The sequence below is a fragment of the Rhinolophus ferrumequinum genome, chromosome 9 (assembly GCF_004115265.2).
Source record: "Rhinolophus ferrumequinum isolate MPI-CBG mRhiFer1 chromosome 9, mRhiFer1_v1.p, whole genome shotgun sequence".
In the NCBI taxonomy this organism is placed as follows: Eukaryota; Metazoa; Chordata; class Mammalia; order Chiroptera; family Rhinolophidae; genus Rhinolophus; species Rhinolophus ferrumequinum.
The window spans coordinates 28988111-29016083 of record NC_046292.1 but is presented as its reverse complement, the minus strand read 5'-3'; the positions used below and the strand labels follow the sequence as shown (position 1 = coordinate 29016083).

The window sequence follows — 27973 nt, the reverse complement described above, 5'->3', positions numbered from 1 at the left end:
CCCTCCCACAGCAGGGCAGCCCAGAAGACACTCCTGGAAGGGAGACACCAGCTCAGGCACCCAGAGAGAGGTCTGCGCCAAGACAGGCAGACATACCCAGAGAAGAAGGCATGCCGTGCACACAACTAACACAGGCATGGACTCCACAGCCCCAGGCGCACATGTAGGCACACTCGGAGATGGAGACACTGTCATTTCACACACACACACACACACACACACACACACACACACACACACACACGGGCCCACACAGACAGATGCATATGGGGCTATATGGACACACACAGACCTGCACATGCACACCAGCAGCCCACCCCCTTGTCAGCCTGGGTGGGGGCAGCTTTGCAGTCCATATGGAGCCCACACCCAGCTGGGCTGTCCCAGAGTCTGGTTGTGGGGTGGTGCTAGGGCATCTGTCCCAGGGGAGGATCTGTCAGTCTCTATGTGCTCCCCACCCAGCGAGGACACCTACCACACCCCACAGTGAGGTCTCAACTTACAGCTGAGCCCAGAACCTGTACAAGGCCTGCTGGCTCCAAGCTCCGTTGCTCCTCTGCTCACATTCACCCCTCAGATGCCATGGGGGCCATAACAGAGCCAGGGCACTGGAGGTACACAGTCCAGGCAGGAACCCTGGCTCTGCCCCTTGCCAGTAGTGTAAACTCAGAGAATAATTCCAGTCTTATTTGCTCCTCGAAACAAATCTGAGACAGATGCTATTGCGCCATCTTTCAGACCAAGAAAGTGAGGCGGCGAGAGGTAAGCACATTAGGCATTTCTTTCTAGGACCATGCTTTCTTCACAAACTCTGGGAGCCCAGTGTCCTGGTTTTCTTCCTCCTCTCCCTGCAGCTGCTCCTTCTCAGCCAGTGGTTCCTCTTCTTGTGCCAAGGTGTTCTAAGGTGTTCATCTGCGCAGACCTGAGTCACCTGCTCTTCCCACTCTGCACCACTCCCCACACCTCCATGACAGCCTCTGTGTTCCTGATTCTCTGACCTTCCTCTCCATCCCAGACACCTTCCTGGGCTTCGGAACCCACTATCCAGCTGGCCATCTCCAGGCCATCATGTTGCCCAATGCCAGGGAATGCCAGTCACAGAGTATACATGCTCCTGAACACCCCCCACCCCCAAATCCCAGCGGTCCTCATAGGATATAACTCAAACTGAGCCTGGCTGAGGCTGAGCGTACCATCTTCCTCGGGGCTTTGCCTGCCTGGAAGTTCCCCATCTCAGGAAAGAGCCCCATCTGCCCAAGTACCCAACCAGAAATCAGGTATCACTTGACTCCTGCTTCTCGCTCATCCCCATGTCAAATCCACAATCAAGTCCTAATGACTTTATATCCAAAATGCATGTGAGCTTATCCTTTCCCCTCCAGCCCAACTGCCCTTCCCTCTCCCTCCTGGTTTGAGTCACCATCAGCACCTCTGGCCTCGTCACTGACCCTCTCACTTTGTTGCCCTCTCTGGCCCTTTTGCCTCCCCATCGTCAGTAGCCTTTCCATCTCAGAGCTTTGGCCACACTAAACTGCTTTTGGTTCTGGAAGCCATATGACCTCTTGACTCTGGGTCTCTGATCAAGCTGTTCCCTCTGTCTGAAGCCCTACCCTTCCCAATACCAACTCATGCTTCAAGCCTCAGCTGAGACAATACGCCCCTCCAGCTGCCTTCCGACACTTCAAGCAGAGGATAAATGCATCTGTGTCAATCATTCCCACAAGAGCCCCATTCCTTATAGCTCTGATCTATAATCACCTATTTACTCATCTGTGTCCCATGAGCCTCTAGGTTCCTGGAGGGCAGAGGCTGTGCCTATGTTGCTCTCTATGGCAGCCCCAATGCTTGGTACAAGACCTGGCACATAACAAGTGTTCAATACATCTTCCACGGACAAATGAATGAGTGGGTGGATGCAGGACCTGTGCTGAGCATTTTACATACCTTTGTCGCTTACTCCTGAGAAACCCATGCGATGGGTTCTACTATCCTGTCATCTAGACCAGGAAAGCAAGGCTACAGAGGTTGAAAACTTGCCGAAGGTCACGCAGCTGGTAAAAATGGCAGGGAATGGATGGATTCTAACAGAAGTTTGTGTGCCTTCAAAGGCCTCCTTTCCCCCACCCCTCGTGGCTTTCCCAAGCCATTTCCCCTGTTTTCTCATCTGTTCAATGGGAACAAAAATCATACCTAACACAGAACCTGACATTAACAGGTTCTCAATAAATACCTGTGCCTTCTCTCCCAACTGAGGCTTATTCAGGACAGAATTTCCCCAGGCCAGAAACTTCCTGCATGCACATGTTCACGGAAACAGGTGCAGACTTCCATGGGCACATCCCCAGCATCCAGACTCAATAGGCGCTTAACCAATGTGTGCTGAGCCTATAGGCATCAGGGAATGCTGACACATACTCTGACACAAAGCCACAAAAGGGGCTCAGACACTGGAAATCCGCCCCCAGGATCCCTGCCAGTTATCCTCCGCCGCCGCTGCTCCCCTTGCTAGCCCAAGGCGCGGGAAATATTTAAAACAATTTTATTCATGAAAATATGCTGTACAATGCACTCTACACGGCCTCGACACAGCACACACGCACACGCACACGCTGACGGCACGGCCACGGTACACAGCCTACGATATGCGCCGGGGACGCCGCGCCCACAGCCCGCCCCGCCCCAACACTTATAAATATGGGAGGAGCCAGGACCGGCACGGAATAAGGGGTGTCAGGTTAGGGGGTGGGTCCGGAACTGAGGCCTGCTTGAGAGGCTGAGACCAGTATTGGGGGGCGGGTTGGAAAGGGCGACGGACTCCGACTGGGGAGGGGAGAAGCGAGGGTTGGCAAGGATGGGAGGGAGGGGCTTAGCTATGGAGGGGAAGGGCCGGAGAGGGTTAGGGCTGAAGGAGGGACAATTCAGGGTGCACAGCTAATAGATAGGTGTGTTTTCCGGAGGGGGGCTGCTGGCTTTCGAAGGGTGAGGCAAAGACCAGTGTAAAGTGTCAATTGAGAATCAGATCGGACGGAGTTTGGGGTGGGCAATTCATCACCCCAAGCGCCCCCCGCCCCCGCCAAGGAAACAAAGATTTGGAGAGGCCCTGCCCCATCTCCGGGTTGGCTTTTCGGACCAGCGCAGCCTATCTCGCTCCTCCCCACTCCCACCCAGCCCGGATTCAGCCTCCACCCCCAGGCTTCCTTCCCCGGGAGTAGGGGGAGCGGCTCTCCGGAGTCTGGGCAGGAATGGAGTGCCCCAGCCCCTCCCTACCACTTCCCTCAGCGGCCAACTTCTGAGGGATGTCTCTAGCAGGGCTGGGGCTGCCTGCAAGATCTTCCCGCGGAGCTGGAATCGGGGAGGGGGTCCCGGGGATCAGGATGGGAAGACAGAAGCCCCTTGGGGACGGGGCGGGCACCCGGGGCGTGGGAGGCGGCCTTCAGCCCGGAACCCAGCTCTGGTTGGGGGGCGGGGCTCCCGCCAGGCCGGGCGGCGGCGGAGGCAGGGCCGAGTCGAAATTGAAGTCCATTTCGTCGCTGTCCATGAAGTCGTTAAGGATGATGGACTCGACGTCGCACTCGAGGCTACCGCTGAACATGTCGAGGTCCAGGTCGGCCGGGAAGCGGTCGGGCGCGGCACCCAGCGGCCCGGCGGCGGCGGCCGCATAAGGCCCGGGCAGCGCGTCCAGCAGGAGGCCGCCCGGCGGGCCCCCAAAGGCGGCGGCGTGGCCCGGCGGCGCCAGGCCCGCGGTGCCTGCCTCGCCGGGCAGCGTCATAAGGCTGATGGGGTGGGCTAAGGCACTGCGCGAGGGCACCGGTGGCGCGTATGGGGCCGCCCCCTTGCCAGGGTAGGTGGCAGCCGCGCCCGCCAGCGCCAGCTCCCCAGGCGCGCCCAGCACCGGGCCGGGGCGGGGCGCGGGCGGCGGCGGCGGCGGCAGCAGCGCGGGCAGCGCCCCGGGGCGGAAGGGCGCGGCGGCGGGCGCGAAGCTGGCCTGCTTGTTCTCCTGGATGGTCTGCATGGGCAGGCGGCGCAGCGCGCCCAGCGCCGGCGGACCGAAACCCCCACCCCCGCCGTAGGTGCCGCCCTTGCAGCCGCTGAAGTAGGCGGGCGTCCCGGCGCGGGCCCGCGGCCCGTACGCGTCCTGCGCGCCGTCCAGCAGGGCCTCGGGCAGTCCTGCGCCGCCGCCGCCTCCGTGCAGGCCCAGCGGACCTCCCAGCTCTGCCAGGCGGGGCAGTTCCCCCGGGCAGCGCGCACCTAGCGCAGGCGAAAGCGCGCTCGCCGGACTGGGGTACATGAGCGGCGACGAAGGAGCCAAGGCCTCCAGAGCCTCGTCGTCCTCCAATTCGGCCGCCTCCCCAAGCAGGGGTCTCCTGCCACCGCGGAAGTCGGCCCACGCCTCGTAGTCGTCGCTGGCGTGTGAGGCCGGGCTGGTGGCCCACTTGGCTGCGGCAGGCACTGGCCCCGGGGCTGGTGCGCCCGGGGGGCTGTCGTCGGGGCTTCGCTCAGGTGCTTGCAGCTGCTTCTTCTTGCTTGCCTTGCCCTTGATGCGAAGGAACTTGGCCCCATTGTCCATGGACACTGCCCTGCGCCGCGGCGTCTTGCCGGTCTTCCCGCCCTCAGGGTTCAGCATCCACCAGGAGCTCTTGCCTGTGCCCTCGTTCTGCACGCGGATAAAACGGGTGTGCAGCGACAGGTTGTGGCGGATGGAGTTCTGTGGCCAGAGACAAGGGCATGGGTGGGGAAGTGGGAAGTGAGACCATGGGGAAAGATGGGGAAATGATAGAAAGAGGAGGGGGAGAAAAAGTAGAGAAAAGGAGAGGATATGAGAATGGAGAAGAGCCAGAACGAGGAAGGGGGAGGGGATAGGTAAGATGGAAAGGGTGAACGGGTGAGGGAAGCAGGTGTAAGTACCAGGTCAGACATACTCAGGACTATCCATCCAAGACCCCAGAACTGCATACCCTTCCCCCTCCCCCGCCCCCACAGGCACTGCCCAGAGGGTGGGGCCAGGGCTTTGTGCCTAGCCTTTCCGTGGAGGCAAGGCCAAACCCTGAAGGCTACTCTTTAAGGGGCCGGCAGCAGGGCAGCAGGACCCCCTCTCCCCGACTCAGCCAAGCCCTGTTGGGGGCTAGCCAAGCTGCCAAGGCCCCCCAGCAGATTATATAGGGGCTCATGCTGCAGCGGCTCATTTGTCTGCCCCCTCCCTCGCCAGCCTGGCGTGGCGCCAGGAGCCCGAAAACCCAGGGCTCCAGAAATCAATCTCGCGGTGACTGATTAAGCCCTGTTTAGAACTAATTGCTCTTTCGTGTGTGGGGAGAATAAATTACCTGCTTTAATTTCATGTCTTTAAAATGCAACTGCAGGTAGAGAAGACTGTTAACCCTTTGCTAGGAGGGCCTGGCCAGGAAAAGTAGAACAGGCTGGGTGTCCCCAAGGTGGGCAGAGGCCCGAGACTTTTCAGAGATCTCCCCTGAGCTCCTCTGCGCTTCTATGACCACTACAGATGCCTTGGATCCCTACAAGCCCCTCAAAGCACATCCAAGGGACATGGACACCTCTGACCCTACCTCTGCTCAGTGCCAGCCTTCAGGCCTGTCCAGCTCTCCGGCCTGCCCTTTGGGTTGCAGCCCACCTTCTCCTGATCAACCTGAAGCAGAATAACTCTGTTCTCAAAGCCCCTTCCTGGTGGAACCTTCACAAATCCCCACAAAGCAGGTGGCATAATGCCCATTTACAGATAAGAAGACCAAGGCTCAAAGAGGTGAAGTAGCTTTCCCAAGGCTACATAGCCTTTCTGCTGTCCTGGGTGCTTCCCTGGGCTTCACTTTTGTCATCCCTGTACATACATATCCTCTTCTAAAAGCCTTTTGTGCCCGTCTTTAGTGCTTCCCACATCACTGCCTGGTTTTGCCAAGCCTGTCCTGGGGACAGAGGAAAACCGGGGAGGCCACAGCTTGACTGACCTCACAGGAACCTGTTGGGCCTGCCATGCCCCACCTCTGGGACCTCCCACCTGGTGGCCTTGACCTCCATCTCAGGCATTGCTGTGCAAACAGCATAGGTTTGGGTATCAGAATGGCTGGGCAGGACGCCTGACTTTTCAGCCACCTAGCTATGTGATCATAGGCTGTTGACTCAATCTCTGCAAGCCGCAGTGCCTCACTGAACTACCCTCAGTGAAAATGGGCGACATTCAGTAACCACCTCAGAAGGCTGTTAGATCATTACCTGAAATTGTGTGGGTCGTGTTTGCTGAACACACCAGGTGCTCATAAACGATGTTTAAATCCCTCAGCCTGTCCAGAAGACCTCACCTCTTAGATCACCCGATAGACCTGCTCTGTCTCTCCCTCCTCTATATCATGCCGAGTGTAACTGTGCCTGGGCACCAACAACTGGAAAGCTGGCATTACACCCATCTCATTTACCAGGGAATGGAAGCCCAGAGGCATGATGTAACTTGCCCACAGTCCCACAGGCAGCAGTGCCAGGTACCACTCCAGATCCGCCCGGCTCATGGAATTGTTCTTAACTCTTCATCCACCCAGCCCTGTAACCACTGAATCAGGAGGGCTCTCCCTTCTGCCTCCCTCCCACCAGTCTCCAGAAGGAAGGTCCCTTTCTGTTGCCCAGGGTACCCTCCCTCAGCCCCAGCTCCAGGTGCTGACCTGACTCTTTAGGGCTCTAGGCGTCCTATCTCTGGCACTTTCTAGTCTTGGGAGGTGACAGCTGGGGCCCCAAGGCTCCTCCCAGCATTGCCTTGCCTGGCTTCTCCTGGGGCCCTGACAGGAGGGGAGCTGGGCCCCCAGGGAGCTGTGTTCCCTTGAGTAGATACCCCCTTTCCCACTCCTGCCCTGCACCTGGCTCCCCAGTCCCTCCCCCGCACCTGTGTTCAGAGGCCTCCTTTCTCCCATATGGGACTATCTGGCTTAGCAGAGGCTCCACCTCCCAGCTTCTCCAGCTGGAGGTCAGTCAGGCAGCATCTCTTTATCAATGTCACCATGTGCCAGCCCGTTTCTGATTGCTGGGGTTGGAGGGAGGGAGGGAGGAGGAAGGACATAGCCCAGTACCAGCACCTACTCAGTACCTGCCTATTCCGCCTTGGGCGTTATAAGTACTTTATCTCATGTAATCATTCTATCAAACTCCATACAAGTCAGGGATTGTGATCCCTATCTCAAGATAAGGAGAGTGAGGCTCAGAGAGGTTAAGGTCACACAGTGGCAGAGCCAGGTACTGACTTCAGGTTAGTCTCACTCTGAGTCTAAAGGATACCTCATTCCACCACGGGGGAGAGAAACGAGTCAGACAATTTCCAAAGCATCTTAGGAAACCAGTACTCCAGTGCTTCTCAAACGTTCCATGTAAACCATCCCTAGAAGCTGGCAGCACGGGAAGACTGGGGGCAATGTAAAAGGTCAAAATTCCTCACAAGTTTTGTGCTTCCTTTTTAGAATACAAGGCAATTTTGCATTGTACTCCACAATGCATCTAAAGTTCCTGAATATCAATAAAAATGTTGTAGATTACCACCAAGAACACATGTTCCAGGCCTGTGAAGCTTTCTATCCTTCCCCTCTTTGTTCCCTACCCAGCCTAGTACCCCTGGGACTCTGAGCCCCAGCCTGAAACCACAGCTGACTGGACCCAGAGAGAAGAAAGGACTTGCCCAAGGTTGCCCAGGACCTGGTGGCACAGCTGGGATTCGAGCCCAAGCCTCCTGACCCCCAGCTTGGTGCTCTTGCCCCTCCACCAAGCCTGAGCTGTGGCAAGTCCATCTTCCTATTTGGTCCTCAGTTTCCCTACCTGTAAACTGGTAAGATGGGCCAACTGCACTGAGGACATTTTCAGCTTAACAATGAAAGAATCATCCAGTCCAGAGGTTTTGAAACATCCAGTCTAGAGGATTTTTTTAAAGTTGTGGAACTTTTTGTAAGTGGAATGTAATGCAAAACTTGAGTGTTGCACACTCAAGCCAACAGGGGGTAGGGGCAATGGTGGCTAGAGCCCTGCCCGCTCAGCACCTTCCCCTGAACTCTGCCATTGGGAGAAATTCTTCGGGAGAAATTCTTCAGGCCACATGGATGGAGCAGTTGAGGCCTTGTCCAGGGTCACCCAGATAGGTGGCCCAGAGCTGGGCGAGGGCCTTGGCCTCTGACTACGGAGCCGAGCTCTGCACCAGGTGTGCCCTTAGAGCTGTGACCCAAGAGTCTAGGCCCCGCAGCCCAGTCCAGCTCTGCAGGGACCAGCCACTTGGTATACCAATCAGAGCTCTGGGCCAAGATCCAGGGGCAAGCGCTGATCACATCTCACCCACAAGGCCTTCTGGGAGGTTAGAGGCCACGGAGGAGGTGAGGGAGGCAGAGGAGGGAGACACCTCTGCCAGGCAGCAGTAACCATGCTCCCTCTCAGCGTCACCTAGCAACCCGCCACCACAGCCACGCCCTGGCATGCCTAGGCTCCCCTGGTGCTCAGAGCTGGGCCAGCTTCTGGGGCTGTGAGGCAGACCTGGGGCAGGTTCCCAGGGGAGATAGGACACCCCCTGACTCAGGAGCTCAGGGAGACCATCGGGGGCACAGTGAAGGGACAGTGGCCATCACATGCCCATCCCACTCTCCCTCAGAACTAGGGCCAGGGAGGCCAGCCTCCAGAGAGAGAAGGCTGGCACAGGGCAAGGTGCATGGGCTCCGGTGTTGGTCTGGATCCCAGTGTTGGCTCCAACCCTCACAAACAATGTGGCCCTAGAGCAAGATGTATTGAACCTCAATTTCCTCAAACGGCCACCTGCTTCCACCCTCTTCCCCACAGCTGTGCATCAGACAGCGGCCAGAGTGATCCTTTCAATGACACCAGAACCCTCCACTGCACCCCTTCTCACTCAGCAAAGAACAGAGAGACAAGCCCCTTTGTGACCTCGGACTCCGCCCCTGACGCTGTCCTGCTTGATTCCTCCCATCTTCCAGGCAGTTCCACCTCGGGGCCTCTGTCCCAGGGGAACACTGTTCACCCAGATACATCAATCCCTCATCTCCTTCAGTCTTTGTTCAGATGTCACCTTGCGCAACGAGGTCTGTCCTGACCACTCTTAACAACTGCTTTTCCTCTCTGCCATTTCTTGGCCCCTTATCCTACTTTACATTTTTCTAAAGCCATTATCACTTTCTAAATTCATATATAATTTATATATACGTATTTATAAGTTAATATATGTTGTATATCAAAATATATAATTTATATTCTGTGTTTATTATCTGGTTTCCCTTATATTAGAAGATAAGTTTTATGAGGGATTCTCCAAACTGGGCAACATGGTCAGAAGGAGAGACACGTCCGGGGTGGAGCAAGTCAGGGAGAGTATGATCCACAGAGGGAACCGCAAAGGAGTAAGTGCTTCCATGAGGTGAAGATGGTTGCACAGGGTGAACAATGCAGCTGCCCATCCCAGCACCCCCTGCTCCCTCCTGCCTCCCAGATAGACTGGGGTAACCCAGGGCTTGCTGCGGCCAACGTCCCTCCCAGCCTGTAACACCTGAGCCAGACGACACTCCAGGAGCCCCAGTGGGAACAGAATACCCTCATCCTTGTGGATGGTGCCTCCCTCAGGGACAGGGTCTGATCCATTTGGTGGTGGCAGCTCATCTATCCAGCAGGACACCCTTTGCCCACGAGCAGAAATGCATTCATCTGACAGCACAACCCCATTTATCCAGCACACCAGTCCCATTTATCCAGCAAGTACAACCTCATTTGCTAACAGCACTCCATTCACCTGACGGGCCCCCTCATTTATCCAGCAGGACACCCTCATTTATCCTCCAAGTCGGAGTCTCTCCTTCCTCCCGTGGCGTGGCTGTGTTCTCCGCCGGTGCAACCCGCCTGATGCAGCAGGACATCATCTCTCCTACAAGTACACTTCATCCCCTGACAGTACAACCTCATTTATCTAATAATGCAGCCTCACCTTGCCTCCAACTACCACCTCATTCCCTGACAGTACAACCTCGTTTATCTTCCAGTACAACCTCATTTCTCCCTCCAGCACAGCTTCATTCTCTGATAGCTCAGCCTCAGCCAATCTTACTCCTCCAGCCAGAGTCCACTAGATCTCTCGAGAGAGGAGGGTAGAAGTAGGAGGGGAGAGTGGGGAGACAAGAGGGATCCCACTATTCCCTGCCCCCTGTCTACAGAGGGCTCCCTAGCAAGAGGACTATGTCCAATCTCCCCGGCCTCAAAAGGGCCCATAGACTTTGAGTTCTAGGCTGCTTGGCCCAGCCAGCACTCCACCATTGCCCCACCTCCTGTTTTGACCCCTCTAGGGCCAAAGAGTGCCCACGCATGGATTTCCTCCAGTTCTCCAGGAAGGAAAACATCCCACCTGATTTGATTTGTAGCATTTGCTGATTTCTGTGGTATGGATACTCCCATTGTAGCCAATTTTAAGCTGCCAGCGTGACGTGGTCACTGAGTGCAGAATTGGGAAAGAAGTGTGCACAGTTGGCTCTCACGAGCCGGTGCAAACCAGCTCTGTCACACCATTGGTATGTGCTTCACACAACTGAGGCAGAAGGGCAGCACCTACTACATGCCAGACCCAGGCGAGCTTCTTCAAAGATATTTCTTTTAATCCTGATGACCATCCTGTGAAGAGGTACCGTTTTACAAAGGGGGAGGGGGGACTTAGCCTCAGGTGGGTTAAATGACTCCCCAGGCCATGAAGCTGGGAAGTCATGGAACCAGGTGTGGGTCTCAGGGCTGCTGAATTCCAAAACCAGGGCTCTTCCCACCCATAGCCCCAAGTGTGGTGGGGGACACTTTCCTGCTGCCCCATGTTAGTGGCCATCCCTGCCTTGGTTCTCAAGCCCAAGTTTCCTGGCTTTTATCAGAGACAGGAGACCTAAGGCTTGTGCCCCTATCCACCTCAAGCCCTCTACTACCTCCTGGCTTCTCTGGTACCTGGGGAATTCTAGGATCCTTCCAGTTCAGTTCTGCGTCTTGTGTCTATCCATCAAAGCCCAGCGCCAGGAGTGGATGCCTCTCCAGGTTCCATCACTGCCCATGGTCCATCCCAGCCCCTCCCTCAGAAAACTGAGCCAGTCTACCCAGTGGGATGGTTATCTAACTCCTTCCTCTGTGTCTCTCTGAGCAGAGACCACCTGTGGGGCTATCTGAGCACTCTGATCCTTTCCATGACTCCCGTTTCCTCTCTCCCTCTTTCTTTCCCTCCCTTTCTGCATGAAGAAAGGTCAATGGCAGGAGCTGTAATCCCAACTTCATCCAGTGGCCTCCCTTGTTAAAGAGGGTAACAATCCTGACTCCCATGGGGGAGGGCTGGGACCTGGATGACATTCCACATATCAAGAATCTCCTCCCGTCCTTGTCTCAGAGCCCCTGCCCCACCTTTTACCCGCCCACCTCACTCTGGCCCCAGTCTGGCGGCCCCAGAATACACACCTGTCTCACACAGAGCCACAGACTCTCCAGGGGTCGCTTGCAGTGCTGCCTGGGGGGAAGCTGGGTGCTTAGTCCAGGCAGGCTTCCTGGCAGAAAGGGTGACCTGGATGACCACAGAGGCCTAAGGCCATGTACAAATGCTTGGTACTAGGGTCTGTAGTAGAAGAGCGGTAGGAGGCATCAGGGCCACAGGTGTTGACAGGTGAGTGGGCTTAGGGGTCAGCAGTGGAACAGCAGTGGGCAGCCAGAGGCCAGGAGGAACCAAATGTCCAAAGCATGGCATGAGGTCAAGGGACAGGTCCTGGCATCCCCCACCCCCACCCGCACCCCAGAGACAGCAGAGCCCACACATCCAACCTGGGCAGCAAACCAGCAGCAGAAGTCCAAGCTCACCCCTACGTGGCTCCTCATCCCCTGTGGACTTGGGTCCCACTCCAGACTGCTAGTCAACAACCCTCTGATGCTCTCCAGCCTCATTACCTCCATTCCCTTAAGCCCATCTCGGACTCGAGCCACCCTGGATATCTCGTAGCTCCATTACTTTGCACACTCTGTTCCGTTTGCCCTTCCCTCTCTCTCTCTGCTCCACCAGTTCCTGCTGCTCCAGCAAGGCTAGCTCTGTGGCTTCTTCCCAGTCTCACTTCAGTGCTACTGCAGAAATCTAACTGCAAACTGGAATATAAATGGGTGTAAGTCTGCCTCCCCACTTGAACTTGGTGAGCAATCCTTGGCTCACAGTACGTCACACATAGGATGGAGCCCTCGGCAGCCATGAACCACTCAGACCTGGCCATTCTATGCAGTTTCTGTTCAATAAACCTCAGGCCAGAGCTCCAGGCCTCACCTCCTCCCTCCTATTTTCCCCTCCTGTTCCTGCTGCCTCTGCTACCTCCCTATTCTTCAGCACTTCCTGGTGCCTGGGAAAAAAATCAGCAAAGTGAGAAAGTAAAGAAATGACCATTTACTGAACATTCACTACAGGCCATGCACTGTGCTTGCATTCAACGATTAAATCCTGCTGTCTTTGTGACAACCCTCTGAATGGGTTTATTTTCCCCATTTTACAGAAAAGAAATTGAGGCTCCAAGAGACAAACTGACCTGCCCAAGGTCACAGGGTGCAGAATTCACACCAAGGCCCTTGCTCTTCTTTCCACTCTAAGATGCCTCTAGGGAGCAGCCTGGGCCAGGCTGAAGCTCCAGGGTAGGTGTGGGGTGGGGACAGGGGGGCTGTCCACATTGACTCAGCAACCCTTCCAGACTTTCCTCCCTCATCCAGTATTAAAGGGGATCCCTAGGTGCAAAGCCACTCAGGCCTCTGTGTCTCTCCTGTCTGAGCCCCCTCCCTCCCTCTGCACCGGCACCTCCCACACCCCTGCACAGGCTCTGGGAGCAGCTGCAGTGACCTCACCCATCCCTGCCCTGAGCCTGGCTCTGGGGAGGGCCTAGCAGCTGTGCCCCAGCCCTGCAGGCTGGCTCCAGGAGGGAAAAGAGGAAGAGTAGGCATGGCGCCAAGAGAACCATCTGCTCTCTCAGGGGCATGGCCACCCGCACAGACACTGGCTCGCCCCCAGGGGCCACCCTTGGCCCTCTGTGCCCAAGCCAAGGGGCTCCAGGAGCCCAGGGCAGCCCACCCAGACTGGAGCACTGGCCCTCATCTGCCATCTGTCTTCTTCTGGAAGATGACTGAGAGGTCCTTACAGGACATGTTGGAGCATGAATGTCCGCTGAAAAATGAACAAGTGCTCAGGGTAAGCTCTGCGTGCAGAGGCCAGAGGGCAGGGCTGGGTGTGCTATGCACTGCCTGCCCGTGTCCCAGCCCCAGCCCCAGCCTTGCTGGGCTAAGAGCCTGCAATCTCCTGGGGAGGGGCCCCCATCCCTTCACATCTGCTCTGCTAGCAGGTGCCTCAGGCAGAGGGTAAGCCCCTTCCCCCACAGCCCCAGCTCAGGTTACAGAGGAGGCAAGGCCAGCTGAGGACAGGGGGAGGGGAGAAGAGGGATGGAGGAGGCATCATGGCTTCTCAGTGTTGGGGGAGGGGAATTCGGATCTTTAGATAGGACTCAAAGCCAGAGAGGGAAGGGCCATGCCCAAGGTCACACAGTCTCCCAGTGGGCAAAGAGGAGCCGGTGTCCAGGTGCAGGCAGCCCTAGGTTCAAGGGTGACCTGTAGCAAGTCATCTGTAAAAATACAGAGCCTAAACCCTGCCTGCATGCCTCCCAAGGCCATGAGGAAGGCTCTGTAGGTTAGAAAGCAGGGGGTCAACCTAAGGGCGGGACAGAGCTTGGACATCCTGAATATCTGATTCCTCAGGGACAGAAAGGGAGGCATTTTAGGAAGGATCCTCCACTTGCCCAACACACACACACACACACACACGCACATGACAGTGACTCTCAGACACCAGGGCTCAGGGACTCCCACTCTACACAGTAATAGGGAAATGGTTCTTTTCCTTTCCCAGAGCAATGAATAACAGTAATGACATTTGCTAAGATTTCTTGGGCATTTTACATGTGTCTCTCCTGTAATTCTCACAACAAAGCTTGGGCGTAAGTCCTGTTATTATTCCATTTTGTTGAGGAGGAAACTGAGGCTCAGCTGCCCAAGGCCACGCAGGGTAAGCGGCTGAGCTAGGATTTGCTCCTCCCTGCTTGCCTCCAAGACTAACCATAGCACTCTCACCTCCCAGATCCTCAAGGCACCAGTGGGTGTTGCATGGCACGTGAGGCCTGACATGTTGGACTCCGTGGGTCTCCAGTCTCTCTCAGGCTCCTCTCCCCGGAACCCCAGGACCAGGCCCACACTGGACTCCTGAGCCAGACCCTCTACTCTCCACACCGCACTCTTGAGTGATCTTCCTACCTGGAAGATCATACCCCTTAGCTTGGAGTGCCAGCTCCCCAGCTTGGCATTCAAAGCCACTCGCAGTCAGGCCCCTGCTTGCTTCTCCACCTTCAAGCCCTGGTGGGCTCTGGCCAATACAGTCAGATGTGTGAAGCTCCTAAAGAGTCCTGAGGGTTTGACCTCCTTTGTCTGGTTCCCCTCCCCCACGTCCCAACACCCACAGCTCATTATCTGGCCTTCCATCATGACCCTGAGCAGTCTTTATCCTGAATCAAAATCGGGAGTCCTCATCTTATCACCCCAGCTTGACCTGGGGGCACCTCAAGGTCAGGGAACTATCCAGTTCCTCTGAGCAGCACTGCACAGTGGGCCTGGATTAAAGTGAATGGAGGAAGCTGCCATCAATCTTGGGGCCTACAGATGGAGGGGGGAAGACATCATGGGATTGGAGACATCACCAGGCTGGTCTGGCCCTGCCCCTAGGGATGTCTCTGTCAGAGAAAACTAGGGACCATGGAGCCATCCCCCAGGCTGGAAGCCTCAGGGCCAAACTCCAAGGGAAGCAGAGACCATGATGGGGGTGGGGACAGGGGAGGTCAGCTTGGAATGGCCTGGCCAGAGCACTGACCTAGGGAAGAGTTTCATTTCTGCCATTTACAGTGGGATACTGGGAAAGCCACTTTATTTCTCTCGGCTTTCATCTCCTCGTGTGCCAAACAGGAGCAGGAACAGTCGCAGCTTCATAGCATCGCTATGAGAATTAAATGAAAGCATGTAATGGCACAGGAGTGTTGAAGCCTGGGCTGGAATAGTTCAGCGTGGCTCCAGCAAGGGTCAGAAGACAGGAGCGGCGAGTGATGTGGCCGGAGAGGTAGACTGGGGCCAGGTGGCCAAGGCCTTGAGAGTCACGCTACGGACCCAGGATTGGATCCTGTAGGAACAACACTGTGTTGTACACATGCTCTTGTCTCCTCCACTAGATGCGAAGCTGTCAGAGAGCAGGGGCTATGGCTTTCAGGTTCCTCACGGTTCTGAGTATCACACTGACATTTCCCCTCCATCCTGAAGCCAAAGGCTCTCAGCGGCAGAGTGTACCATTCTCTCTCTCCAAGTTCAATACAGCGTGATTCCTAAGATGCGGGAGCTGTGCGAATGTGTTGGAGATGGGCGGGGGTGGGAGGGTGGAGTGGGGCTGTTAGTCCCTTGGAGCTGACTGCAAAGGGCTCAAAAAAGAGTGAGGAAGAGGAGTGGGCTCAATCCAGGCGGCCTGCTTGGAGAAGCTGGTCCACTGGGAGCAGAAGGAGGGGCAAACAGAAGCTCAGGAAATCACTATCTTAGCCATCAGTTCAGAATCTGACCCATCACCAGACAAACCTGTTAAAATATAGATTCCAGAGTCCACCAGCTGAGAGTCTGATATAGAGCGGGACTTGACACCAGATTCACTAAAAGCTTCTAGGTGACTCTGATCATCAGCCAGGTTTGCCAACAACTAAGCATTTAAGGCAGGAATTCTCAGGCAGATGCAGTGGGTTCAGAATCACCTGGGAGGTAGGTCTTTGTTCAAATCACCCAAGCACCCGCCTAATTTCTGAGGGGTGTCCCAAGGGATCAGCCCATGGGAGTCAATAGCTGCCTTGGTGAGCATGTGACAATTGCAGTGGGTGTGGGTTGGGAACTCCAGTGTCAGGTGTAACGGTGGCAGTGGGAAGGCAGCCTGAGATCAGAGGCAGCAGGGAAGTGGGAGGAAGGGCAGGGCCTGGACAAGGCCAGCAAGGGGGCGCAGGGGTCCAAACAGAGCAGTTTGGATTTGGGAACTGGAGTCCCAGAGGGATCTGGATCATGAGCAAGCCTTGGGGCAGGAGCACTAGCTGAGTGCACCTGCACGGGAAGATGGTGGAACATGGTAGAAACAGACAGGTCTCCATCGAAATTCAGGCTCAGCCTCATCTCAGCTATGCTGCCTTGGCCAAGTGACTTCATCTTTCTGGGCCTCCATTTCCTCAACTGCATAATGGGACTATAAACACATACCTGGCCAGACCCAGGTAGGATGAAATGAGAAAATTTATGTTAAGTGTGCAACTGACTGCCTAGCACCCAGACGTTAATTCTCTTTATTCTTGTTCCTCTTCCCACAAAAGGCATCCCCCTTAGAGACCAGAAAGGTTTCTCTGCAAAGATGGAGGCCCTGGGGGGAGGGTGTGGGAGGCCCCTCCCCCATATGCCACCTGGCCCCCCTCCCACCTCCACATATGGGTTGGGGGGTGGGGAGAGGCAGCAAACAGCCAAACCCTCCCAAACAGGAGTTGGTTTCCATGGTAACCAGGGTGCCAGGAAGAAAGGGGGTGCTCCAGATCCAGCTGTCCCCCTGAGCGCCCTACCCATGCCCCAAAGCCCCAGTTAATGCCCATCCAACACCCTGCACTGCCCATCTGCCTGCTCTGGGGGCCAGCTGGGACTGCCTTCATTGTGCCTAGAGTATGTCTGCCACCTGGGGACTGACAGGGGCAGGGTAGGCACCTCCAAACAGGAGTCCCAAGTTCAAGTCCATCTATACCTATACTCATATGCTGCCACCTTGAGAAGGCCTATCAGTACTTTCTGCAGCGCCCTCGGTCCCAACTAAGCCCTCCATGGCTCCTAGAACCAGAGGTTACTCAGACACAGCGCTGAAAGGACCAGAGACCAAGTTAAGGCCCTATGGACACCGACGAGAACACTGAGGACCAGAATGTGAAAGAGCTTTGCTCCAGTTCACACACGCTGGGTCAGGCTCCCTACAGGTGCTCTGTCCACCCCTCACCCACTCCCAACGCCATAGCTCCAACTCACCCCAAAGGGCTGAGCTAGGACCCCCTAAGTGATGGCCAGGGAAATGGGCCACAGCTGGGCGGAGAGTCCTAACATTAAGACCTGTCTAGCACTAGAAGAGCAGCCCAGAGGTCATGAGCTCTCAATTGCTGGGAGTGTGAGAGAAGGGACTGAGCTGGGGAAGGAGGCGTGAAAGGGGGTGTTCAACTCTGTGAGCCTCTCCTTCCCCTAGAGATCAAAAGTCTGATCTGGCTGTGGAAGGGACACCAATGTATACCTGTTTCCCGGGTACCCACCCCCAGAGGCTGCAATAGGGAGGGGTACTGGTGAGCCAGCCACAAGGGAAGGAGACAGTGAGGTAAGGAGGGGGTCCCCATTACAGCTGTTGCACTATCCCAGAGGCTCATATCCACACACAGTCCACAGCCACCCTTCACCCCTCCTAAGAAACTGACAGAGGGGCTTCCACAGCACCAAGGATGGAATGTGGTGGCCACCACCAACTGCCACTCAAAGACAGGAGAAGGTAGGCTGCCAGGAACAAGCCTGCACCCTTTAAAAATCCAAACACAGGTGGTTCCTTCCAGCCCTAAGAGGAAAAGCTTGAGTTTTGGGATCAGAAGGGGTTTCAATTCTCAGGCCTGCCACTTCCTAGGGATGTGACCTCAGGACAAGTCACTTCTCCATCTGGGAAACAGGGATCCTAATACCCACCTGGAAGAATGGTGGCCAAAATTTGATGGGATGTGCGCTTGGCCAGGAGGTGCCTCCTTCCTGGCCCTCTCAGCCCTCCCCACTCTCTGGCAGAGACCCCCACTTCAGTCAGTCCTGAAACTGGAGTCCTGGGAGCATGAGAGAGGGGGCCTCAAACTGCGGAAAGTGGGGGCTGGGGGGCACTGAACTTTCGAACCCGCAAACCCCCGCGCCGTTCATCACCTTAGTACGAGTTAAAAATAACTGTCTCATCTCTTTAAATTAGTCTGTCTGCAATTACCGCCTGGCACGGCACTGCCCGCCATCGTCCCGCTGGAGCAGAGCCAGGTGGCAGGCGGGGCCCTCACCCTGTCTGTCGTTCTGTCTGCTTCCCGGTCCTCCCCTCCCCAACTCGCAGCAGTGCAGCTACCCCAGGGGCCTCCGGTGCTCCACCTCCTGAGCTCCCCAAGTTTCGCTGGGGCGAGGCCAGGGCTGTGGGATGCTGCAGGCAGACAGGAGCAAGGGGGGCAGTGGGGAGCAGAGGACTGGGGTGGGGGTTTTTGAGCGCGGGGGAGGGGCCCCGGGAGGCCTGGGAAGCCGGAAGGGCCCGCAGCGCCAGCGCTTGTGGGTGGGTGTGAGCAGGTGGCCGTGGGAGTCTGCCGGGCGTGCCAGCAACTGTGCCAGGAGCGGCTGGCACAGGCTCGTGCCCAGGAGGCGGCCAGCTGCCAGCCCCCCACTCGCTCCTGCAATGCGGGGGGGGGGGGGGTGAGGACACCCCCAACCCGGCTCACACAGCCTCCTCCCACAGCCCCACCAGCCCTTGGGGCTGGGGATCCCCAGAGGACAAAGAAGGAGGAGGGAGCCCTGCTACAGCAAGGTTGGGGGAGGAAAGAAGGGGGCGCCCCTGCATCACCAATGCTCAACCCAGCTGTAGCAGAGCCCTCTTCGAATCCCCACCCCACCTAGGACCTGCTGGCCAGCCTGGGCCAGTTGGGGGTAGCACCACCCCCCCTGATCTCACCCTGCAACAACCAGGCTACTCCAGGCCCTGAGGGAGAAGGGAAGTCCCCATTCACTGTGCACCTCCCCCACCAGCCCTGGGGACAGGAATGGGAGGCACCCAGGCCTGGCCCAGGAGCTCCCAGGGGAACTGGCAGCCAGGAAACAGAAAAGCAGGCAGAATAACTCCAGGGGCGCTAAGTGGAAGGAGCGCCAGGACCTAGAGTAGCCTGGAAAGCTTCCTGGAGGAGTCCATTGATAGGGAAGGTGGGTCTGGAGCGTCTGAGAGGAAATGGGAGACTCTACCTGCACGTCAGATAGCCACACTTCTGGGACACTGCAGAGGGACGAGGACCTCCTGTCCAAGCCCTTGTCCCAGGCTTGGAGACCCTCCACACCGAGGGGAACACTCTTTGGTGGAGTTGCCAGCACCAAGCCCAGCCTCTCTCCAAGGCTTCAGCCTGGTGGGTGTCCTGCACCTGCTGCTGATCTTGCCTCCTCTGATTTGCTGGACTACCGCCCCACATCACAGGTGGGACCACTCTAGGCATAGGCCAAGCACGTAAGCCCTTTCTGATCTGTCCCACTCTGTCTTTCCCCTGCCACCTCCGTGCCATCCCTAGGAGCCCTCCTGGGTTCCAGCCTGTCATGCCCAACCCCCGCCCAGACTCATGTTCAATCCCACCTCCTTTGCCTTTGCGTATGCAGTCAACATCCCCTGGAAGACTTTCCTCCAAATTCTACACCCCAAGGATGGTAGCCCAGATCAAGTGCCACCTTCTCTGTGAGGGCTTGCTTGGCTCCCCAGGGGATCTAACCTACCCTCCCCACACCTGTACGCCACCCCTGACTCTTCATGCCTGTAAAACACTGGGCCTGGATGTGGAACTGGCTGAGCCCTGATTGTCCTGAAGGCAGGTCTAATGCCTTTCTCTTTGGTCCCCCCCACTCCATCTAACACAGGGTTTGGTACACCCTAGGGATCCAAGTGCAGCACTTATGTGGGGGAGGGGAGGCAGGAAGGAACAATGGGCCCTGGTGCCCGCTCTGGCACCTGAGGTATACCATAGCCCCTGCTAACCAGAGGTTGGCTGGAAGTTGGGATGGCCCCTCCACTAGGCCCCTGGAGGGGTTGACTGGGAATGGGGGTTGGGGGGACGAATGAGAGGGAAAGGAAGTGGGGGGTAGAAGGAAGACAGCCACAGAGGATGAGATGGCAAAGGCCAGAAGTCCCTCTAAACAGCCCTTCTCCAGTGCCTAGGTGGTCTCTGCCAGGGCCCAGGTCAGGAGCCCAGGACTGAGACTCCCTCTCCAATGCCCCACTCCAGGACGGGCCTGCCAGGGCTCCTTCCTTCCTGACCCCAGGCACAAGGAGAAGCACTGTATCCCCGACAGCTTGGTGCAGTGGCAATCACAACCAATGGGCGGGCGGGAGACCTGGGCCATTATCCAGGGCCTGCAGCTCACCGATGGCCTGGGAAGAGTCCCATCCCCTTCCTGGGCCTCAGTCTCACAGTCTGAGAAATGAACTTCTGGGACTAAGTTATCTCCAAGCACATTCCCAATCACATTCTAGGATTTAGACTTGCCACTGTTCAAAAGTCATCAGTGTCCCCCTTCCACACCCTGTGCTAGCAGGACACTATTTTACAGGCTCTATGGGGCTTCGGAGGGAGAAACACCTGGACTGGAATCCAGCTTTTCCATCTACTAACTGTGTGACCTTGGGCAGTTCACTCCTCCACTCTGCTCCTCAGTGCCCAGCTCTGTAAATGGTGACAGTAACACCCACATCAGGGATTGCTGAGAGCATTTAAGGAGACACCTGGCACAGATGCCTGAAGGTGCTTGGCATAGGGCTTGGCCCTGAGACCCTCAATGAACTGTAGTTCTCTCCCAGCTTCCAGCCTCATGCCCCTTCTTGCCATCTTCTCCCATCATCCCTAATCCATCAAGCCCAGATGGAGCTCCACCTCCTGCAGGAAGCCCTCCTGGTTTACTTACCCACAACACCCTCCCTGGCCTTGGCATTTTCTGTACCATACACCCATTTCTTCACTCCTCCACCAGACATGCACTGGTGGCTCCTTGGTGCCAGGCTCTACCCCAGGTGCTGTGGGCACAGAGATTGCTCCGACACTGCCACTGTCTTCCAAAGGTGGGGTGGGGAAGGGAAATGAGACAGAACACAAAACACTAAGACCTATGACAAGCAGGGAGAGGCCAGAGTAGAGGGCGTCCTAAGCTGGCTGAAAATGGTTAGGGAAGGCTTCCAGGGAGAGGCATCTGAACTCTGTGCTCTTCAGGACAGGAAACACGTCTACAGGGAGAAGTGAAAAGTGGGACAATGCATGGGGAGCAGGAAGGGAGGTGGGAGAGCAAAGCCCAAGGGCAGGACCCACTTGGGAGGAATAAGTGTTCTAGTGGGGACTGAGCTTAAGGGGACAAGAAAGGCTGGGGAAGGAGATTCATGTATGTTCCTCCAGCCTGTGCCCCCACCCCACAGTGGCCTGAGAGCCATGGGCTCCCAGGTCAGAGCACCCGTGACCCCTACAATGCAGCCACTGGGCATCTAGAGCTGTCCATGCCCACAAGCCTCCCCTGCTCCACTGGCACACCTCCTTCTCAGACCCTGTCTACAGACCCCATCAGGCAGAGCCCCCTCCCTCCATTTAGGCATGCTTCCCTGGCAGAAGCCCCCTCTCCAATAGGGAGCCTGACAGCTTACAGGCCCTAGGCACCGCCCCCTACCCCAACCTCCTCTCCTACAAAGGCACGGACTATTCCCATTCCCCAACAAGATGACCAGAGGACGGTCTGGAGGCCACAATCTAATCAAGCCCCTGTTCTCTCCCAAGATGGCTCCCCCCTTTCTACTGGCTGGCACTGAGACTTCCCTGGGGTGCCCCTGTCCCCTCCCCCACCCCAAATGCATCTGGTCTCAGAAAACCAGGGAAGTAGAAGACAGACAGCCTGGGGAGGGCAGGGACAGATCCCCAACCCTCAATACCCTGCCCTCACACCAGCAGGGGTCATCACCAGCCCATCTTGCTGATCCAGTCAAGGGGGACAGCAGCTGCCCCATGGACAACTCAGATCCTAGGTCACTTGACTAGTCACCCCACTTCAGACTGGCTGGTGCCCTAGGGTGAACTCCTGGCACCACAGGAAGAACTGTGGGCCCAGTGTCACACTCCTCACCCTCGGGCCAACTCTAGGCAGAGCAGTGGGAAAGGTTTGGGGGGAACTCAGTCACTGACCCAAGTCATTATTCCAGCTCTTTAAGGAGGTGTCCTAGTGGAGAGGGTAAAACATGAGTAACCCAAAACACACTCGTGGGGGTAAGAGAAGGCTCCCCAATGCCCGAGGTCTGGGAATGGGTTCCTTTGCGATGCCCCCTAAAACCGGCTGGGGGTGTCCCTCAGGGGTACCTCAAAGTGGCAGTTCCTTGTCACCTCACCAGATCTCCCACCCCATATTCAGAGCATGCACAAAGCTGCTCCCAGCACGCCCCCTCCTGTCTGCCGGCTGCCCCACGCCCTGGGCACACACTCTGTGACCCCCGGGGGTGCTGGGGGCCTCCCTCCCGCCGGCCCGCCCGGAGCCCAGACACATCGAGCAGCCCCTGGAAGCCCCAGCCCGAGAGCCCAGCCCCCCTCTCCAGCCGGACGCCCCCACCTTCCAGCCGGCAGAGCTGTTGCTGTCGCCTTTATCCTTGAAATAGGGCACGTAACGGACCATCCAGTCGTAGATCTGCGAGAGCGTGAGCCGCTTGTCCGGGGCGCTCTCGATGGCTTTGGTGATGAGGTCGGCGTAGGACAGGTTCCCCCACGCGTTTCGCCGGGAGCTCTTGGCTTTCCGCAGCGGTCCGACCTCCGCGCCCAGCGGCGGCGCTGGGGCCATCGCTGGGGCCGTCGCCCGGCGCTCCGGCCCGCAGTCCTCGGCGCCCTCAGCCACCCCTGAACCCAGCGCTCCGTCCTCGTCGCCGGCCAAGTCGGGCTGCGGCAGGGGCCAGGTACACGAGCGCGGCCGGCTCTGCGGCGCGAAGTCCGGGTCCACGTCCACCTGATGCGCTCGCAGCTTCGCAGCCATGGTCCCGCCCGACTCGGGCGAGGAGGTGTGGGAGGCTCCGCGGAGGGTGGGCGGGCGGCTCCGGGATCTGCACGCCCCGGGGAGGCCCGCGGGAGGGGTCCCTGGCGGCGCCGGCTCAACCGCGGGGCGCCATGGGCCGGGGCGCGGAGACAGGGGGCTGGACTCGCTGGAAAGCCCAAAGGGAGGGAAAGATGGGGGCAATGAGGGGGCGGCAGCCCCGGAGCCCAGCGGGCACACACCTCGCTCAGCTCCGCTTCTAGCACCTGCCGCCTGCCTGCGCCTGCAGCCACCGCCGCCACCGTCGCTGCCGCCGCTCCCCCGGCGCCAGCCCAGCGCGCGGGCCCCGCTCTCCCGGGACGAGGCCGGATTGCACCATGCCGGAGCCCGAGCCCGTGCCGGAGCCCGCGCCGCCGCCGCCGCCGCCGCCCCGTAAATGCCGCCGCCGCCGCTCCGGCTCCAACGCCAGCTCCCGCGCCTGCCGCGCTCAGCGCCGGCTGCACCTCGGGATGGGCGGGGGACGGGGAGGGGGCGGGCCCAGAGCGGGAGGGGCGGGGCGTGCCCGCTCGCGGCCGCGGAATCCTCGTTTTGCCGGGTGTCCCGCCTGCCGGCCGGGGGTGGGAGCGCGGAACGCGCGGCTCGGGGCGACCCAGTCGCAGCCCCTGCATGCAACAGCGCCGCCTACGGAGCAGGGAAGGAGAGGCAGGCGCGACCCCGCCCCCTGCTCGGCGATGGGGGAGGGAGCGCGGGGGCGGGGCCCGAGAGCTTTCATTGGTCCGATGCAGGGCCGTCCCGCCTACGGACTCGGCAGGATCCCTCCCAGAAGAGCGTCAGAGGGTTATTGTTACAACCTGGGGTTTCCCCGGGCAACGGGGATGGGGCGGGACTCAGAGCACTTGGCCCCGCCTTCTACTCCCGAGAGGAATGCCCCGCCCCCTAACTTTAGACCCTTGGCGCTTCCAAGTCTTAGAAACCTGATGGGGCGGGTGATGTTGCTCGCCTTTGTGCCTTAGACTGGTCTGGGGAAACGGAAAGGGTCAGGAACACCTGGGTTCTCGGCCAGGCTTTGCCAAAATTTTAACTTCTCCATCTTCATGGGCTCTTAGGGTGGACATAGTTTTGGAGCCTCAGTTCTCAAAGTTTAACGTGTAGCCGAATCAATCTGAAGAGCTTGTGAAATCATCTTATTGCTGGACCCCACGGGGTAAGCCTGGGTTGGGGCTGAAGACTGCATGTCTACCAAGTTCCCAGGTGATGCACCCAGGATCACACTTTGCAAACCACTGTTTTAGACTATGGGAGGCTCTTACATTGGGTTATTGGAACAAGCAATTGCCCCCAAAGTTCATCCTGTATCGGGGGAAGCTTCTCTTTCAACAGATATTTATTGAGCACCTTTGATGCACCAGGCACTGTTCTGGCCACTATGGCAAGAGCAGAAACAGAGACAGCTGGGGTCCCTTACTGCTTAGGCTAGTGGAGGAGTCAGATCTTAATCAGATCATCATATGGCCTCAGAAGGGAGAGGCTGGCGGAGAAGTTGGGCAGCCCATGGCCTCATTCCACAGGGCCCTAGGCTAGGTTTCCAGCCACCACAACACCTGCCAGCCTTTGCGCAGGCTAGAACACCTTCTGCCTAGAACACCCTTTCCCCTCCTTCAGGCCCTCATTGGACATTCTTCCATCTCCAAAGTTCAGGTCAAATGTCAACTCATCCCTGACACCTCTAACCCCAACTCCCAACCCTTGTCTCTGTTCCTTGCTTGCCCACACCACTTGCTGCTCTGCCAGCAATGCCTTATGTCCCTTTAGGAAAATATTTCTCTTTTGCCAATCAGGAAACTGAGGCCCAGAGTCGGGAGGTGACTGTCCCAGATGGAATAGCTGAGACTAGAATCCCAAACTCATCAGCCAGTGCCATACTCTTGAAGAGGCTGGAGACACCAACTTGCAGAGTTCTCTGAGCAGTGGGAGGGCTGACCCCAGGTCATGGAGACAACCTCTCAAAAATTCCTTCCTTCCAGCTTAGGTCCCAAGGAGTAGGGCCAAAAGTGAGGGTGGGGGCAGGGCTGGGGGGTACCTCCTCAACCCCCAGGGTGGGAGCAGGCCCAGCTTGCAAATGCCTGGCATGACATCTGCCTGAGTCACTTCCCATAGGAAAGGGCAGGCAGGGGAACCATTGGCTGTCCCCCATACCCTTCTGCATACATGCACACGCTCTCCAGGTGGTTCTGTTTAGAGTCACAAGGGGTCTGAAATCACTGCTCGACCCCCTCCCCCAGTTCTCGTATGCTCTCCCTTCCTGGGGAGCCCACACTGGTGGCTGCCCTCTCAGGTACCCTGAAGGCCAAGTAGGCCTCCTGCCAGTCTTCATCCCTGGCCCAGCCTCCTCTGTGAGATGGAGGCCTGCTGGGGGCCATACCAGAGCTGGGAGGATCCTTAGCTGGGGGCCCTGGCACAGGCTGCCACTGTGGGGCTGGAAAGCCAGGTTGGCAGAGACGCCCTGACTCAGGCTGACTCAGACTCTGCTCAGGCCCCTGCCCCGCCCAATGTCCACAGCTGCTGCCCAGACTCCCCTGTGGGACCCACATCTGGCACACTCAGCCTACCCCCCACCCCAACTCACACCCACCACACCACACACTGACACTCGTTCTTCTTTACTCATGACTTGGCCCCTGCTCACACGTTCATTATGAAGCAGTATAACATAGTGATTAAGAGATGGGCAAGTTACTTAACGGCTCAAAGCCACTATTTCCTCATCTGCAAATGAGTTTCATCACAGTACTGACTGCATAGGATGTTTGAAGAATTCGATAAGTTCGTGAAAGTCAGCACCGGGCTCAGAGTAAGTGCTTATAAAGGCTCGCTCTTTTCACTACTGTTGGTGTTGCTCCTGCGTATCGTCCTTCCTACTTGTCTCAATTCACACTGTCCCACCTACTCTCACCATGCACACACTCGCACCCACTCACACGAACTGGCTCCCTCACATGCACACTTGCAGAGGTCCCTTTCACTTGCGTCCCAATTGCACAGACCCAAACCTTCCTATGCTTCTTGGTGCCAGGTCTCACACTCCCCTCTCCTCCCCAACGCTTTCTCGCAATCTCCCATGTACCCTCCCTACCGCTCCCACATTCATTCCTGCTCACAAACAAGCCCCCGCTTGCTTACCCTTGCATTCCTCCCCTTCCACACACAGGCACGTTTACTTCTGCTCACACTTTCTGGAACTTAAACACGCTCACATTCCGATGCATGCACACTCGCTTGCTCACACACTTACGCGTGCTTTACCATTCAGCTTGTTCTTGGATCACAAAGCCTGTGCACACACACCCAAACAACCCCAGTGCATGCCTCAATCCCTCAATTAGTCCAGCCCCTCCCAGTGAAGAGTACACACCACACAGTTCTCCCAACACACACTGCCATTGGCAGACACCTCCTCCCCAGGAGTGACCCTCCCCTCGCCCTCCTCCCCCCAGGGAAGACAGTCTCCTCCCTGCCTGCTTTCCCTCCTCCAGTCTCAGTTCCCCAAGCCCTCTCAGCTCTCAGAATAGCCACTCATTGCAGCCACTGCCACCTCCGCTGCTGCCACTGCTGAGCTGTCAGGGCCCGCCAGAGCCCGCTTCCCCAGGGTTTGGTGCCAGCTGTCCCAGCTCACTCAGGGCAAGTGAGGACAAGAGGGCAGGCTTTTCTGAACTCTGATGGGCATTGCTGCTCAGCACCCCAAGAACGCCATTCCAGAGCGCACCTGGAAGAAAGTCAGCGGTTGGAGGAGGACACTGCCACTTGCCCAGCATTTTCCCGTCCCCAAAGGATTTTGCCTGTGTCCGCAGATCCTCGTACCACCCAGTGAGGGCAGAGATAGCTGCTTCTCCTTGATGGCTCAGAGAACCCGAGGTCTGGGGAGGAAGAGCTTTGCTCAAGGAACACAGTGAGTTGGGAGCAGAGCCAGACCATGGCCGGCCTGTCCTAGGCCCTCATGGGGGACTCCAGAGGACCCCCCGCCAACCACACAGTTATCAAGAACCACCCCCCACCCCCACCTGCCGGTGCTGAGCAGAGCCTGGCTGACATTTGATAGCATAGTTGTCAGGAAAAAAGAACAGCGCAGGGGTGATGTCTGGGGACGCCTCTGGAGGGGGAGGGGCTGGTGTCCAGACTAGGCCTCCAGGGGTGGAAAGGGGGAGTGTCTGCAGAAGCCAGAGGGGACATCAGGACAGCTGGGAGAGCCTCCAGGGCAGGCTCAGGCCTGGCCCAGGGACAGAGTCAGGGGGTGGGTGGGGCTGAGCTGAGGCCATGTGACTAAGGGGGACAGTGAAGCAGGCGAGAACCCTTGTAAGACTCGCCTCCTTCAGCTGACTCCGCAGTCTATGCCTGGGGCAGAGAGCTCTGCTGGCTTTGGGGAGGCAGCTTGGACTGGTGACTGCGGAGTGCCCAAGAACATGGGGCCCAGGCCAAAAGGACCTTGTGTCCTCCTGGGCCAGGGGACTGAACCACCACTGACAGTGGTAGAGGGTTAGTGCCAAGTGAGCTGTTCTTAAAGGCCAAGCCAATTCTACACACCATCCAATTCAATCCTACATTCTTATCCCCATAAGTTTTACCGAGCACTTACTATGTGTCAGCCCCTACTGAGCACTGAACAGCCATTATGCAGAAGAATCTGGCTCCTCGGGAACAAGAATTTTGCTCATCTTATTCACTGCTGTGTCCCCAGGACCTAGAGCAGGGGCTGACACAGAGATCTTCAATAAATATTTGTTGAATGATAGAATGAATTCATTTCATTCTCACAACCACCAGAGAAGCAGATACTATTATTCCCATTTTCTGCGTGAGGAACGTGGGGCTCAGAGAAGGGAAGTGATAGCCAATCTCTGGGACCCAAACTGGAGTCTGGATTTGCTCCTCACGCAGCACCTAGAGGCAGTGGGGAATGAGCTTAGGGACTCCATTCCCTGAGCCTCACTTTCCTCATCTGTGAAAGGCAAATGGCATCCCCTGGGGGGGATGATAAAGATCACGTGTGTAAGTGCCCAGCACAGAGCAAATGTCACACGAGTACAAATGTATG

General features: G+C 57.3%; 1 protein-coding gene across 1 annotated transcript; it reads right to left on the bottom strand.

Annotated features, from left to right (window-relative positions):
- Positions 1 to 2523: 2523 nt before the first annotated feature.
- FOXO6 (forkhead box O6) lies at positions 2524 to 23384 on the bottom strand. The gene is made up of 2 exons (XM_033113348.1): positions 22474 to 23384; positions 2524 to 4705 (listed from the first exon to the last, which is right to left on the bottom strand). Exons 1-2 carry the CDS (start codon positions 22885 to 22887, stop codon positions 3434 to 3436), a joined length of 1686 nt encoding a protein of 561 aa, XP_032969239.1. The 5' UTR covers positions 22888 to 23384; the 3' UTR covers positions 2524 to 3433.
- Positions 23385 to 27973: the final 4589 nt, after the last annotated feature.

Excerpts from the sequence above, each read along its gene's own strand:
- FOXO6 (XM_033113348.1), bottom strand. The coding sequence starts at position 22,887 with ATGGCTGCGAAGCTGCGAGCGCATCAGGTGGACGTGGACCCGGACTTC. Across the intron at positions 4,706-22,473 it reads ACAGCTCTGCCGGCTGGAAG|AACTCCATCCGCCACAACCT; the intron begins GTGGGGGCGTCC and ends CTCTGGCCACAG.